The 17,374-nt window shown below is 36.6% G+C and overlaps 1 protein-coding gene across 7 annotated transcripts in view; it reads right to left on the reverse strand.

Annotated features, from left to right (window-relative positions):
- Positions 1 to 17,374, reverse strand: part of LOC150110591 (kinesin-like protein KIF14) — a 716,770-nt gene that overhangs the window by 692,089 nt on the left and 7,307 nt on the right. For all 7 annotated transcript variants that reach the window (XM_090399877.1, XM_090399854.1, XM_090399845.1 and 4 more), the window contains exon 2: positions 4,895 to 5,039. In XM_090399877.1, coding sequence (XP_090256003.1) covers positions 4,895 to 5,039 — 145 coding nt within the window. The remainder of the gene's footprint in view (positions 1 to 4,894; positions 5,040 to 17,374) is intronic.

Below are 17,374 nucleotides of genomic sequence, written 5' to 3' on the forward strand. Positions count from 1 at the left end.
CTTAAGGGTCAAAGCTGTATAACTGAGAGGAGACCTCCACATAGCCTTTAAAGGAATGTGGAGAACCGACCAGGGCTTCTGACCTAATGTCCAATCCTCACCTTCTCATGGTGCACCCTGTTGGGTATCTACTTAGATACTGAACGAACGAGGATGGGCTGGCAATTTGGGATTTAGCCGACCAAATTGTATTCTTATTGGTTAAACCAAAATAAAAAAAAAAAAAATGATGGTACAACATGACAGAATTTCATGCCGGCTGGGGCATCGCCCTGTTAAACAAGGTCCCCCCCATTGTTTTCGCCAGGGAACCAGGCCGAACAGCGAAAAGTCAGCTACTGCAACAAATCTGAAAACAAACCCCAACTCAACATCACCAGAGTTAAAGATCGGTACTATCAACGTAAGAAGCCTGAATGGCAAAGAAATGGAGCTAGCTGAGGAATTTGATAAGTACCAGATGGACATAATAGGGGTGACTGAAACAAAAAAGACCAAAACTGGTGAGATCTTTCTGAGCAATGAATACAAAATGTTATATTCAGGCAATGACAATCAAGGAAAAGAAGGAGTAGCCATAGTATTCAACACAAAATATGAGGCTAATCTTCTTGAATGGCAGTCAGTCTCAAGTAGAGTAATGTGGGCAAATATGAAAATGGGGAACTGGACAATGAGACTTATTTGTGCCTATGGTCCCACAGAAGGTTATACTAAGGTAGAAGTGGAGGAGTTTTTTGAGGCTTTAGAAAAAGCAACTGACACAATGAAAAAGGAAAAGTTGGTCCTTGTTGGGGATCTAAATAGCAGAGTAGAAATGATTGTGAGACATACAAAAATATTTCGGGAAAATTTGGAGAAAAGAGCAAAGCTAATAATAATGGCAAATATCTGTTGGATTTCTACTCAGGACATGGACTGGTTATTACTAACACATGTTCCAACATAAAAATGTGCACAAATTCACATGGAGAGAAGGACAAGGAATAAGAAAAGTCTCATTGACTATGTTATTGTTGATAGTGATGTTTTCTCTCTGGTGCAGGACACCAGAGTGTACAGAGGATTTTAAATTGGAAGTGATCACTATTTAGTCTTGAGCAGGATAAAATTGAATTTAATATTGAAAAGAATAACATGTAAGAAAGTTTTAAAGTGAATAAAAGTTGAGCAGCTCTCAGATGTGAACTGTAGACTAAAATGCACAAAGATTATTGAAGAAAAAATGAAAGAGTTTGAGAAAAGGAATCAAACTTTGGAGATTCAGTGGCAAACTCTGAAGAAAACATTGAGTGATTCTGCCAGAGAGGCATGTGGTGAGGTTGTCTGTAAGGATAAAAAAATCAGAACTCCATGGTGGACACAGGAAGTTAAAGAGGAAGTGAAGGAAAAGAAGAAAGCATATCAAAAGTTCCTGGCAAATAAGTCAGCTTGTGCTCTTAGAGAATACAGAGACAAATGCAAAAATGTTAAGCACTGTGTAAAACTAGCTAAACAAAAGTCATGGGAGTTTTTGGCAAGAATATAGAAAATAAATATCAAGAAGGTGGCAAAATATTCTGCAGGTTGTTGAAGAAGCTTAAGAATGGAGGAAAGAGTGCTGTAAAAGGAATTAGAGATGATAAAGGTGACATGAAAATGGGAGAAAAAGATATCCTTGAAGTATGGAGTAATTACTTTGAAAAATTGCTAAATGAAACAAGCAGTGATAGCACAGTATTAAAAAACACTCGACTGGCATACAGTCAGGAATACATATCCATACTTGAAATAGAAAAACCCATCAAAGGCCTGAAATGTGGAAAGGCAGCAGGAGTAGATGATATTCGACCAGAAATGCAGAAGTATGGTGGTACAATAGTCTTACAGTGGCTGCACTGCATAGTTCAGAAAGCCTGGACAGAGGGACCAATTCCCGATGATTGGAGTAGAGCTCTCATAGTACCCATATATAAAAAGGGAAATAAAACTGAATGTGAGAATTACAGAGGTATTTCCCTACTGAGTGTTCCTGGCAAGATCTATGCAAGTATACTTGAGAAACGGTTGAGAAGAATTGTGGAAGAAAAGCTTGGTGAAGAAGAAGCTGGATTCAGGCCAAATAGAGGCTGTCAGGATCAGATCTTCACTTTACGACAAATAGTCGAGAAAGCATGGGAAAATAATAAAGATCTGTATTTAAGTTTTGTCGATTTGGAAAAGGCATATGACAAGGTGACAAGAGAGAAGCTATTCAATATGCTGCAGTTATATGGTGTGAATGGGGCATTATATCAAGCAATACTTAGTCTTTATTTGAGTTGTGAGTCAGCAGTTAGAATTGAAGGAAGTACAGGAAGATGGTTTAATGTTAAATTTGGTGTGAGACTAGGATGTACATTATCCCTTCTGATATTCATTATCTATATGAATCACATTATGAAGGAAAGTATTATTAAACATGATATCAAAATTGGAGATGTTAATGTCAGCTCTTTGCTTTATGCAGATGATGTTATACTTCTAAATAAATCTGCTTCAAGCCTGCAAGATTCTCTGACTAAATTGAATAGCTGTTGTAATAGAAATGGTATGAAGGTCAGCAATAAAAAGACAAAGATAATGAAAATAGGCAGAATCATTGAAAATGTCAACTGTGTTGTGAATGGAGAACCTGTGGAATAAGTAAAACATTTCAGCTATTTAGGCACGAATTTTACTGAAGATGGTAAATTAAATATAGAAATAGACAACAGAATCAGCAAAGCTGGTAAGGTGGGAAGTCAATTGAATCAATTCATATGGAATAAGAGAGAAATTAGTCGGAACACTAAATTAGCTGTATACAAGCAGTGTTCAAACCAGTTTTAACTAATGGATCTGAGAGCTGGGTCAGAAGTAAAACACTTGACCAAAGACTAGAGACCACAGATATGAGAGTCCTGAGAAAGATTATAGGCGTGAACAGATGGCATCAATGGCAATATCATATTAAAAACGAGGATATTAGTAAAGAACTTGACATTGTCAGCATCCAGGAATGCGTTAGCAGAGCTAATCTCAGGTGGTATGGTCACTTAAACAGAATGGGCGAGGAAAGATTAGCAAAACAAGTGTTCTCTGCCAGGTTGGCAGCAAAACGACCCAGAGGAAGACCAAGATATAGGTGGATTGATATGGTACAAAGTGCTTTAGACGATAGAAATATAAGATCTGATAATGTTGGAGTCTTGACAAGTAACAGACTGATTTGGAGGAAAATTGTAGATAGGAAATTAATAATGATGTAATTTTTTTCATGTAGTACTATCATATCCTGTACACCCCTTGAGGGTACATGACAGGAATTTGATAATGATGATTTTTTTAAAATCTTCTGCTGATTTTAAAAAAATTCTTTCAAATTTGTATTTTGTTGCGATGAAGAGAAGTAGTATAGCACTCCTCCTATGACCTCAGGCTTTCAGTCTAATCTTTTCCACTTCTTGTTTTGTGAATGTTTTCACAATTTTCTGCCTCCGTAGCTCAGCGGTATAGATGAAGTCTATACCGCTAGGTTATTCTGACCTGGGTTCGATTCCCATCAGTGACGTGAGAAACCTTTATCTGGTCTCTTTTGATGAAAGGTGAGTTAGCTAGTCTCATATGGAGGTAAGGGTTTTATCACACGGAAATTCAGTTTTTCGTCCCCCAGAACAGGAAAACCGGCCCCATGAGAACACGTGTGTCTATAGAAATTGGACACAGTGGGAGGTATAGGACTAACCACCTTATCCTCAGGTTACAGTTGCAAGAATACTTATCTTGACACCATAAAGGTAGAAGAAGAGGATTAAGTAAACATTTTAATATTGATTCAATAGCAATGTCTCAGCGACAGACAAAATACAGGATTAATTAAACATGTTTAATAATTTATTTGTGCTGTTTTAGTCCATTAAACCTTCTAATGAATTACCAATTCATAAAGGACTAATCTATTAGTCCTTAACGATCAATATCTGCTACCAATTTCTGCTTTAAATAACACCTATTTTGCTAATCTTTAAACTCCCATTTTGTTTTAAAAAAATATCGTATTGCACTACCTGAAATCACTCTGCAACTAACTGATGAGATTGCAAATGCTGCTGATCTCATTAGTTAGTTGCAGATATGTCAAAGATCAGTCACACATGAATGGCTTGAAGTACAAGCTGATACCAAGTGTTAATAAGAGTTGAATACTATTTACACATCTTCATTTCTTCAGAAACTGATATCACTGGTTTGAAGTATTTTAATTAGCTGTACATTTCTTACTAACCCTCGGATCAACATGCTAAAATTGATTTAAACAGTGTCATGTATATATACTGTAAGTTTAATGTTTATAATAAAGTTCATAAAAGTCTATCTTATTACATAAATCGATTTAAGTAGATCACCCACTGTAATAGGTGTTTTTTTTTTTTTTTATAGCTCTACAAAGATCAAAAGGTTCATAGGTCCTTTTTTTTGTTTGTTTTATTTTGAAAATAGGTAACAGTCATCTTCAAAGTGCCTTAACCACAGATTCAAGGTCTGAGTCACTACTTAATTGGGAAAATTTTAAACTTGCTTTTATTAAATTATTTTAAAATTGGGAAAAGCACATGTATAAAAATATGTAATAAAAACAAATAACATCAACCAGATGATTATTCTTCAGAGTTGAAAAAGTTCAGCTATTGAAAAAAACAGCTATTAGCTTAAATGTTTACTGAAGGCAAGGAGATGGAAAAATTCAGACAATGCTTTCTTCTTTTTTTTATATAGGTTTTAATTGTCTACAGTATTTCAATATTTAATTCCTCCTGTTCATTTAAAATATTTATTTAAAAGCAAAAAATTAAATGTTTTTGAATTACATATTTACTTAGATAACATTTGTTACCTTGGCAAAAGTGGTCTCACTCTTACTGCCACAGTTACTGCACTGCTAACTTGTTGACAATGGACAACTCCTTCATTAGTTCTTATAGAATTTTGTTCAGTTTTGTACAAATGTCGATGTGCCATGCTGGATAATTCTTTTCCATCTAAGGAGGAGGAAAACAAAAACTTAGACATTAAAAATAAAAAGAAGAAAATATGAAAAAAAAAATTGAGAAATAAAATGCATCACTATTATTTGACATCTAAGAAACAAGTTCAAAGCTTAGGACAAAATAAAATTTAATTCTTATGTTAATCCTCAACATAGGATTGTTTAATATACAGCATATTATACTGTGTACACACACACACACACACACACACACACACACACACACACACACACACACACACACACACACAGCAGTTGTGAGGATTATCAGATCAATATAAAAAGGATTTTTCATAGGGAAATGAGGAACAAGATTTTTGCATGAAGTGTGGAAACTGTAGATGAGCTGCATTACAGGGTTTCCAGAGTATCAAATTAGCTTACCCATTCTACTACTATTCTATAGGTTTACAAACCTTTCATGGGTGGGATTAACATTTTTTTTTTTTTTTTTTTTTTTTTAATGAAAGGACTGTTACTTAAGCAAAACATCATTCGATATAATGCTTGGATTCAACTTGTGGCAGAACGTGCTATGATTGGACAGTAAAGCTATACATAATATAGAATAATTCCATCTAATTTGAAGAATGCATATAATATGCCTCATACTAGTCAAATCAGATAGATATAGCTGGTATGGAGAGTGCCAGAGAATATTTCCACAAAGTATTATTCTATCCATAAGCACAGTAGTGGTGACATGGCATGGGGATGTTTTTGATTTGGTCTAGAACTTGAAGAATTTAGGTATCCCCAGAAAAATGATTGCCAAATGTTATGCTGATTCTATATTGTTAATACACTGGCAGTTTTATAGCTAAAAAAAAGGGAGGGCAGGATATCAATATGATAATTCACCATGTAAGACTTTGTGGGACTATGGATGTGGTCTGAGGAAATAGAAGTGCAAAGTGAAGAATGGAGTAGAATCAAATTCTGAATCCTATAGATAGCACTTTTGAGAAAAGCCAGAATATCAGTTGAGAACAATAACATATCCAACTTCATTACAGGAAATGATTGCAATTTTTTAAAGTATAAATGAGACAAAATATGTCATTTTTGTATCAATTTAGTAGAAAATCTATATTGATACAAAAATAACATATTTTGTAATGCAGCATTTGTAATCATAGTTAAAGGTGAGTATAGTATAGTATAGTTGCAAAATAAAAACAGTTTCTGTTTTTATTTTGCATTCAGATCTGTATAAGTTATGCAACTTAACATATGTAACTTACAAATACTATTCACATAAGTTCTCCATTTAATATATTTGTCATTTTTATGACAAACAGGCCAGATTTTTAATGATAACAAATAAACAAATCTCCTTACAGAACTGAAAATTGCCTGAAAAGAAATTTCAGTTCAGTAAGGTATTATTTATACATGATATCTCTTCCCCCCTCCCTGAAAAAAAAAAACTATAAATGGTGAAATTCAAACTACATGTCAGTTAAAATTCTGAGAAGCATCAAACTTTCAGCAATGCATAGATGTCAAAAAGCAACCTCCATAGTTCATTTACTTTTGATAATGCCCTTCGGTTGGAAAGACCTGAGTTTGAATCCCATCAGATGCAAAAAATCTATCAGGCTATTCAAGTGAAGGCGAGTTAGCCAGTCTCATATGCAGGTGGTATTTTCTGTCCAGGAAACGCAAGTTTTTCATCATAAAAAAAATAGACAAATTGGCCAAAAATAACACCAACATTAATAGTTATGACATACTATGCAAATAGGATTAACTATACTATGAGATATAATAAATTTAGTTTAATCCTTTCAACATCTTTCAATATACTATGAGAGGATTAATCAGGTTTCAAAGAGAAGTTACTTGGCTGTGATAGGTCACTGAGCCAACATTGCAATGGGAAATGTTAGTTGTTGTATTAGATTTCACAGTATGATATGAACACAGATGGATAAGAAAATAACTATTTATTAACTTAGAAGCTAATATTTCACTGGTATTATATCCAGCATCTTCAGAGCACACAACACAAAGTTTGTTACAAAAGCAAGACAACCACAATCCGGTTGTCTTGCTTTTGTAAATCTCGGTGTAACAGTGGGGCTAGTATAAGTAATTGCAGCGTGCAACACAAGACTAAAGTCCTAATATGGCGCCATCTAGATTAAAAAAAAAAAAAAAATTCAAAGTTTTGAAATAGTAGTCCAAATGATAGTCTTAGAAAGTTTTAAAAAATAAAATAAAATAAAAGTAATAAATATTAATTTGGTCTTAGGATGACTGTCTCCCAAATCTTTGGTAGATTTATACAGCCATACCCGTTAAGGCTTGGAGTATGTTTCAAGGCCTCTGTTGATTCCAGGAACAACCTCTCTGACTTGTAGAAGCTTCTGTGCATTGCTTTTGATTCTTTCCAATTGATTCTGTGTGCAGGGGTATCCAAAGCATGGTCTGCCAGACCCAACTTGCCATAGTGAAAGTGCCGGATATATTTTTTGTGTTCACAGTTCTTCCTATCTGCCAGTAGTAGGCTTGATGGCAAGAACAGGGCACTTCATAGACTCCTGGATGTGATAAAGGAGTGCATTTGACCTTAGGTGAACGGATGAGAGTTGCTAATTTTACATAAGGTTTGAATACTGTGCATAGTTGGTGTTTGTTAAGCACCCTAGATATCTTTTCAGATGTGCCTTTAATGTATGGAATGGTGATAGTTTTGTTGCAGTCTTTTGTGGTACATAGAGGAGATTTCTGGGTAGCATTTAGCATTTTATCTATCTTATGGGGATTATAACCATTGGTTAAAAATGTTATCCATCTGTGTTCATATCATATCATCTATTACAACATGTCTGATAAACACATAAGCCTATCCACGCATATGTTCACTAGTTCTTTTGAATGCTAGTAGTGTTATTGAGTGCAGTCTTACTTTTTATATGCTAAATTGTTATTCATATTTATAGAATTTGTGACCATATTTTTAAAAATAACTGAAAAATATATTTCATATTTTCTACCAGTAAGGAAATCTAGAATGAGGTTGTGACTTGGGGTTTTAATCAATTGGAGCTACTATGGGTTGGTTATGTGCAATATACCGTCTTTCCTAGTCAAATCAGCCTTTACCTTCTCGTGGTATGGCCTATTACTATTAAAGGGACTCTGGCGACAGTGAGCATTCCTGCTGGAAAGGAATACTTTGCTAGCTGGAGTAAATGTTAACTAGACCTAGGTGGTAGATGATTTTCATCAACTGGTGAAATATCACCACCATGTTGCTTATTAGAAACTTGAAGTGGTTACTGCCATGTTTGGTGCCTAGAGCAAGGGCTCTGGATTCTTTTCTCCACACCCAACCTTCCACATGCAGTCTGAGTGATATCCATCTTGAGGGCATGCCAAATATACACAGGGATCCAGTATACTTTCCCCATCTTCGAGGATACAGCAGCTTCGCAGGACAGATGCCAGTTAATGTATAGGACTGAACCAGAAGATAGTAATACTTCTTAGGAGGCTTTCTGATTAACTGATGCATAATCTCACTGCCAACTATACTGCCAAGTTGAGGGAGGTGATGTAATGGTATGGGGGGGGGGGCTGTTGAGGCAATGTTGTGGTTTGATTTGATGCTCTCTGTATAGGCAACATGTTCAAGAGCTTATTTTCTCCTACTGCATGTTCTCCTGCTCTTTTTCTTTTCATCTTTTAATGTCAAACATGAAACCAAGCCTACATAAGTAGCATCTCTGTGGTTAAATTAAAAAATAAACCTTCCTCCAAAATTCCAAAAACTCATCAAAAACAAAAATCTATCAGTCACTTGACCAACATCTGTAGCATCGACATCTTCAGTCATCCAAACCTGATGTTCTGTTTCTGACTAAACCTAAAATTTCTGCTAAATCAGCCACAGTCCATAACTGTCCAAATTACACCCTTGAACTTCTGCCACAAGGAGGTGCTTGTCCTTTTGGGTATTCTGATATTCCTTGCCAAAGGATGCCTAACCTACAACTAATCTCCGACTTCCTGTGGCTTAACATTTCTTTGTCACATTTTGTTTCATTCATCTGCTGCCTCTACTGTTCTTCAATTCTGAAAATCATTATGACTTCTATCTTCAAAACTTGATTTCATTTAGTCAAAATTTCCATCAGTCAGGTCATCTTTCTTGGGGGATTTCAATGTCCACAATTCTAACTGGCTCCGTTTTTTTGAATTTAACCGACTAGGCCTGAAAAAGAGGCAGGCTTCTGCTGTAAGCAATAGCTTAAAACAGATCATCTCCCCATCAGAATACCCAACAATCTTCATCATTTACCAAACAAATACTCTACTTCTTAACTAGTTCTCCATCCAGGTGCTCTGTTCAGATGACTGCTGTTATTGGTAATTAAGTTCACAATCTCATCCAAGTTCATCTATGATGGAACATCCTTCCTTCAGCCATTCACAACCTCCTTTCCATAGTCAGACCACTGTTTTCATTCTTCTAATTCAGATACCTGGAAAACACACCCAACTCAACATCACAAGAGTTAAAGATCGGTACTATCAACATAAGAAGCCTGAATGGCAAAGAAATGGAGCTAGCTTAGGAATTAGACCCACCTAACCAGATGACTGAAACAAAAGAGACAAAAACTGGCGAGATCTTTCTGAGCAATAAATACAAAATGTTATATTCAGGCAATGACAATCAAGGAAAAGAAGAAGTAGCCATAGTCATCAACACTAAATACGAGGCTAATGTTGAATGGCAGGCAGTCTCCAGTAGAGTGATGCGGGCAAATATGAGAATGGGGAACTGGACATTGAGACTTATTTGTGCCTATGGTCCCACAGAAGGTTCTACTTAGGTAGAAGTGGAAGAATTTTTTGATGCTTTACAGCAGTGTTTCTCACCATGTTCCAAACAAGGGGGCAATCTGAATATTCTGAAGGGCAATTAGAAAATGATGTTGCATTCGTCACCTCATCACTGATATACTCAAAACACTTACCATTGTCGGCGAAGGGGGAACATCAAAATCTTTGCTGCTTTGAGGTGGGGCATGATCCAAAACCCGTTGGGAAATACTGCTTTAGAGAAAGCAACTGACACAATAAAAAAGGAAAAGTTGGTCCTTGTTGGGGAATCTAAATAGCAGAGTAGGAAATGAATGTCTTACATACAAAAATATTATGGGAAAATTTGGAGAAAAGAGCAAAGCTAATAATAATGGCAAATACCTGTTCGATTTCTGCTCAGGAAATGGACTGGTTATTACTAACACCATGTTCCAACATAAAAATGAGCACAAATTCACATGGAGAGAAGAGGCAAGGAATAAGAAAAGTCTCATTGACTATGCTATTGTTGATATTGATGTTTTCTCCCTGGTGCAGGACACCAGAATGTACAGAGGATTTGAAATTGGAAGTGATCACTATTTAGTCTTGAGCAGGATAAAATTGAATTTCATATTGAAAAGAATAACATGTAAGAAAATTTTAAAGCGAATAAAAGTTGAGCAGTTCTCAGATGTGAACTGTAGACTAAAATACACAAAGATTATTGAAGAAAAAATGAAAGAGTTTGAGAACAGCAAACAAACCTTGGAGATTCAGTGGCAAGCCTTGAAGAAAACAGTGATGAAAACGGAGAGGCATGTGGTGAGGTTGTCTGCAAGGATAAAAAAATCAGAACTCCATGGTGGACACAGGAAGTTAAAGAGGCAATGAAGGAAAAGAAGAAAGCATATCAAAAGTTCCTGGCAAATAAGTCAGCTTGTACTTTTAGAGAATACAGAGACAAATGTAAGAAAGCTAAACACTGTGTAAAACTAGCTAAACAAAAATCATGGGAGGACATTGGCAAGAACATAGAAATAAATATCAAGAAGGTGGTAAGATATTCTGGAGGTTCTTGAAAAAGCTTAGAAATGGAGGAAAGAGTGCTGTAAAAGGAGTTAGAGATGATAAAGGTGACATGAAAACATGAGAAAAAGATATCCTTGAAGTATGGAGTAATTACTTTGAAAAATTGCTAAGTGAAACAAGCAGTGGTAGCACAGTGGTAAAAACACTCAACAGGAATACATATCAATACTTCAAGTAGAAAAAGCCATCAAAGGCTTGAAATGTGGCAGTGAGAGTAGATTATATTCGACCAGAAATGCTGAAGTATGGTGATATAAAAGTCTTACAATGGCTGCACTACACAGCTCAGAAAGCCTGGACAGAGGGACGAATTCCCTGTGATTTGAGTAGAGCTCTCATAGTATCCATATATAAAAACGGAAATAAAACTGAATGTGAGAATTACAGAGGTATTTCCCTACTGAGTGTTCCTGGCAAGATCTATGCAAGTATACTCGAGAAAAGGTTGAGAAGAATTGTGGAAGAAAACTTCGTGAAGAACAAGCTTGATTCAGGCCAAATAGAGGTTGTCAGGATGCCGATCTTCTCTTTACGACAAATAGTTGAGAAAGCATGGGAATATAACAAACATCTATATTTAAGTTTTGTCAATCTGGAAAAGACATATGACAAGGTGACAAGAGAGAAGCTATTCAATACGCTACACACTCGTATGGTGTAAATGGGGCATTATATCAAGTAATACTTAGCCTTTATTTGAGTTTTAAGTCAGCAGTTAGAATTGAAGGAAGTACAGGAAGATGCTTTAATGTTAAATCTGGTGTCAGACAACGATGTACATTATGCCCTCTGTTATTCATTATGTATATTGATCACATTATGAAGGAAAGTGGTATTAAACATGATATCAAACTTGGAGATGTTACTGTCAGCTCTATGTTTTATGCAGATGATGTCATACTTCTAAATAAATCAGCTACAAGTCTGCAAGATTCCCTGACTAAATTAAATAACTGTTTTAATAGATATGGTATGAAGGTCAGCAATAAAAAGACAAAAACAATGAAAATAGGCAGTATTATTAAAAATGTCAACTGCATTGTGAACACAAAACCTGGGGAACAAGAAAAAGATTTCAGCTACTTAGATGCGATTTTTAGTGAAGATGGTAAATTAAATATGGAAATAGACAACAGAATCAACAAAGCTGGTATGATAGGAAATCAATTGAATAAATTCATATGGAATAAGAGAGAAATTAGTTGGAACACTAAATTAGCTGTATACAAGACAGTGTTCAAACCAGTTTTAACTTATGGATCTGAGAGCTGGGTTAGAAGTAAAACACTTGACCAAAGACTAGAGACCACAGATATGAGAGTCCTGAGAAAGATTAGAGGCGTGAACAGATGGCATCAATGGCAATATCATATTAAAAACAAGGATATTAGGAAAGAACTTGACATTGTCAGCATCCAGGAATGCGTTAGCGGAGCTAATCTCAGGTGGTATGGTCACTTAAACAGAATGAGCGAAGAAAGATTAGCAAAACAAGTGTTCTCTGCCAGAATGGCAGCAAAACGACCCAGAGGAAGACCAAGATATAGGTGGATTGATACTATACAAAGTGCCTTAGAAGATAGAAATATAAGATCTGATAATGTTGGAGTCTTGACAAGTAACAGACTGATTTGGAGGAAAATTGTAGATAGGAAGTTAGTAATGATATAAATTTTTCATGTAGTACTATGATATCCTAACACCCCTTGAGGGTATATGGCAGGAATTTGATGATGATTGTCTAGAGCATCAGTTCCCAACCGGTGGTATGCGTACCCCCAGGGGTACGTGCTGGGCCATTCAGGGGTACACGAAAAATAATCAGTGATGGCAGAAAAACAAGTGAAATAAACTATTTTACAATAAGATAGGCACTGAACAAAAGTATCAATATTTAAAAACAGCTATTTTAAAAACAAGGTGTACAATTCATAGAAATTAGTTTAAAAGCGATACTGCACCCCTTGAGGGTACATGGCAGGAATTTGAAGATGATTGTCTAGACTCTAGAGCATCGGTTCCCAACCGGTGGTACGTGCTGGGCCGTTCAGGGGTACACGAAAAATAATCAGTGATGCAGAAAAACTAGTAAAATAAACTATTTTACATTAAGATAGGCACTGAACAAAAGTATCAATATTTAAAAACAGCTATTTTAAAAACAAGGTGTATAATTCATAGAAATGAGTTTAAAAGGGGTACGCAAGTGGAAAATGGTTGGGAACCACTGGTCTAGAGCATTGCACTGCATGCCCCCTATGACTGTCCGTCAGAAAGACATCAAAAGAATCTTGAATAACTTTGATATCACAAAAGGCAGCCACTCCTGATAGGATCCCCATTATGTTAGTTCAGCACTCAAGATGTGCTGAACTAACATCTATTCACTAAACTGTACTCAGCTGGCATCCACCCTACAGAATGGAAGATGTCCATATACAACCAATAACCAAAAATGGAGATAAATATTTACCATCAGGCTATGACCTATTGCTTCCACATCAATTTTGTATAAAGTAATGGAGAAGATTATCAACAATCAACTTTTTCAACACCTTGAGAATTGCTATCTAATTAGTGACTGCCTGTATAGATTTTGCCAATCTAGATCTACACAAGATCTCTTGGCCTATGTGTCACACACCAGAGGTGTGTGACACATAGGCCATCTTGTGTACTCTTGACATCTCGAAGCTTTTTATAAGGTTTGGCACTGAAGGCTTCTCAAGAAGTTACTATTATTTGGGAAGCCTTCATCCTTGTGTAATTGGACTGCCAGTTTTCTCTCAGATCAATCCCTACATGTAATAGTGGATGATGTTCTCTCTCTTCAGACTTCCTGGCATTGACAGAACGTCTGAAGAGAGCCCTAGTTTGACACCTCAAACTAGGGCACTGTCATTTCACTCACCCTCTTCCTGATTTATATAAATGACCTCTTATCATGGACTGTAAACCCTGTTCATAGTTTTGCTCATAACAGCACACTCCAGTCATCCTACTCATATAACAACCCTTGCAGTGCTCAAATATTTCAAGCTTCAAGATCAACTGTAATAAGTGCCCTGGACGCTGATTTCCATAGTATCCATGATTGGAATGAAAGCAACCTAGTCAACTTCAATGCTTCCAAAACAGTTTTGCTTGTTTTCTAACAAAAAATTAGCTCAGATCTCCACTCACTTTTGATAATGCTCAGCTCAACAGTCGAGACCAAATCTCTCTTCTCGGACTGACTCTTACTCCAAACCTTCCTGGGCACAATGATATCACTTCTATAGCATCATCAGTTTCTAAAAACTTGGAATCCTTTTCTGCTCAAGATGGTACTTTTCTGCTGAAAAGTTGCTAGCTCTGTACATAACCCAAATCTGACCAACTTGGAATACTGCTCTGTGGTGCACTTAAGATGTCCCTTAAAATTATTGATGCTGTTCAGAAAAAGGCAGTTTGGTTGATTAAACACTTCTAACAGATTCTCTCTAGCCACTTTCCCATAGAAGATCAGTTTCTGCATTGTCTATTCTACAAATATTTCCATGGTCACTGCTCAGCAGAACTAGCATTCATTATGCCTCCAATTCTACAGATCTACAAAACTCTAGCAACAGCTGTTCAACATTCCCTTATAGTCAAAATGCATACTCATCGAACCCACTACTCCCAGTCATGTTTCATTCCTTCCATCTCAATTCTGTGGAACAGCCTCCTCCATGAAACATTTCCAAAGGACTACAATTTTCAATAATATTAACCAATTGCTTTTGCTTGGTAGAAACTCATCTGGAACATGCAAGTTGAAACTAATACTTGTTCAAAAACTCTGAAAACTCATGGGCATTAAAAGATATCAATAAAGCTACATTTCTGGTCCAATATCGATCCAACTAGAAATCAAGGATGACTAACATTATCTGAAGACAGGTCTATCAACTGCTTTATTACTGAAGTAGAAAAATATTGCAATGAAAATGACATTCTCATTTTAGACAATTCTTCCAGCCATCCTGCACATTCGGATGATTTCCACCCCAATGTAAAAGTTGTCTACCTGCCGCCCAACATTACATCATTACTACAGCTGATGGATCAAGTTTATAGCGAATTGTTTAAGGCATACTCCACTCAATAGACAAAACATTAGAGATAGGGGTGATGGGAAATTGACACTTGCATCCCCCCGCACAGAATAAAACGTACCCAAACCAAATGCAGACGATAAATGGGCAGACATTGGGCTTCCTAACAGTGTATCGAAATTGACAAACATGGGTAAATGTGGCAATCTTAGTGACTCTGATCATGGACATATTATTGGCACAAGAGAGATGGGTCATTCTATTACCTCAAGGACAGCTGTATCAAGGGTCTACCATAAGTATACCATCAACGGACATACCAGTGCCCAGTGAGCAAGTGGTGGCCAACAACATGCCACTGATCACTGGGTCAACATAAACCGACTGCCCAAGCTCATACAGACCAACCACAGGGCAACAGTGACAAAAACTGCATCCAGTTTCAATGTCGGAAGTCCAAGCAGCATCAGTGAGTGAATTGCATGGTGTGCTCTGCATACTATAGGCTACGGGAGAAGACACCCTAATCATGTACCACTCTGCAGCTTGTCACTGGAGTTTGTGCCACACCTGGTGTCAGGACCATCAAAACTGGACTGCAGCGTGGATCAGAGTCATGTGATCTGATGAAGCCTATTATCAGTTGTACCTAGCTGATTGAAGGATATGGGTGTGGCATCCTGAAACCATGACGCCATCATGACGACAGCTCTGTTCAAGAAGGTGGTAGCTCTGTGATGTTTAGGAAGCCTTCTCATGTGACACATTAGGGTCCTTAATGTGTCTGGAGAGGTCCTTAAACACTGAGCTACCAGAATGTGCTGTCTGATCACCTACACACTTTCATGGTCTTCATGTATTCTGCAGCCGATTGTCTGTTTTAGCAGGACAATGCACTATCCCCACCAGGCCACAAACACCCAGGCATAGCTCGAGGAACACTCATCGGGATTATCCAGTAGACCCTACAAGGTCCCCAGATTTAAATCTCATCAAATCTCTGAGATGCCATAGTGACATCAAATCCATGTATCTGGGACTGACATGTAAGGTGCAGTTGTGGACAATGCTGTAACAGGCATGGCTGTAATTAGGGATCGACTCCACCATGGCTAATGGAGTCAATGCCTCGGAGACAATGCTGTTATTCACGTTAGAGGAAGACCGACATGCTATTAGGCAGGCATCTCTAATGTTTTGTCCATTGAGTATTTACAAACATTTGCCTAAGCAATTGAAGTACTGGATACAAATCCTGAAATAACACTTAAGGAAATCGGAAAATCTGACAATATTTATAATTTAAATCTTATAAGAGCTTTGGAAGATGTTACTTCATCATCACCATCAAATTCCTGTCATGTACCCTCAAGGGTTGTACAGGATATCATAGTACTACATGAAAAATTTACATCATTACTAACTTCATATCTACAATTTTCCTCCAAATCAATCCGTTACTTGTCAAGATTCCAACATTATCAGATCTTATATTTCTATCGTCTAAGGCACTTTGTACAGTATCAATCCACCTATATCTTGGTCTTCCTTTGGGTCGTTTTCCTGCCAACCTGGCAGAGAACACTTGTTTTGCTAATCTTTCCTTGCCCATTCTGTTTAAGTGACCATACCACCTGAGGTAAGCTCTGCTAACGCATTCCTGGATGCTAACATGTCAAGTTCTTTCCTAATATCCTCGATTTTAATATGATATTGTCATCGATATCATCTGTTCATGCCCCTAATCTTTCTCAGAACTCTCATATCTGCAGATTCTAGCCTTTGGTCAAGTGTTTTACTTCTAACCCAGCTCTCAGATCCGTAAGTTAAAATTGATTTAAACACTGTCTTAAAAACAGCTAATTTAGTGTTTTGGCTGATTTCTCTCTTATTCCATATAAATTTATTCAGCTGACTTCCTACTATACCAGCTTTGTTGATTCTGTTTATTTCCATATTTAATTTACCATCTTCACTAAAAATTGTGCCCAAGTAGCTGAAATGTTTCACTTGTTCCACATGTTCTCCATTCACAATGCACTTGATATTTTCAATGTTTCTGCCTATTTTCATTGTCTTTTTAATGCTGACAGTCATACCATATCTATTACGACAGTTATTCAATTTAGTCAGGGAATCTTGCAGACTTTTAGCAGATTTATTTAGAAGTATAACATCATCTGCATAAAGCAAAGAGCTGACATTAACATCTCCAATTTTGATATCAGGTTTAATACTACTTTCCTTCATAATGTGATCCATATAGATAATGAATAACAGAGGAGATAATTTACATCCTTGTCTGACCAGATTTAACATTAAAGCATCTTCCTGTACT

Source organism: Typopeltis vanoorti, chromosome 1, assembly GCF_054136105.1.
Source record: "Typopeltis vanoorti isolate ZY-2024b chromosome 1, IOZ_Tvanoo_1.0, whole genome shotgun sequence".
Taxonomy (NCBI): domain Eukaryota; kingdom Metazoa; phylum Arthropoda; class Arachnida; order Uropygi; family Thelyphonidae; genus Typopeltis; species Typopeltis vanoorti.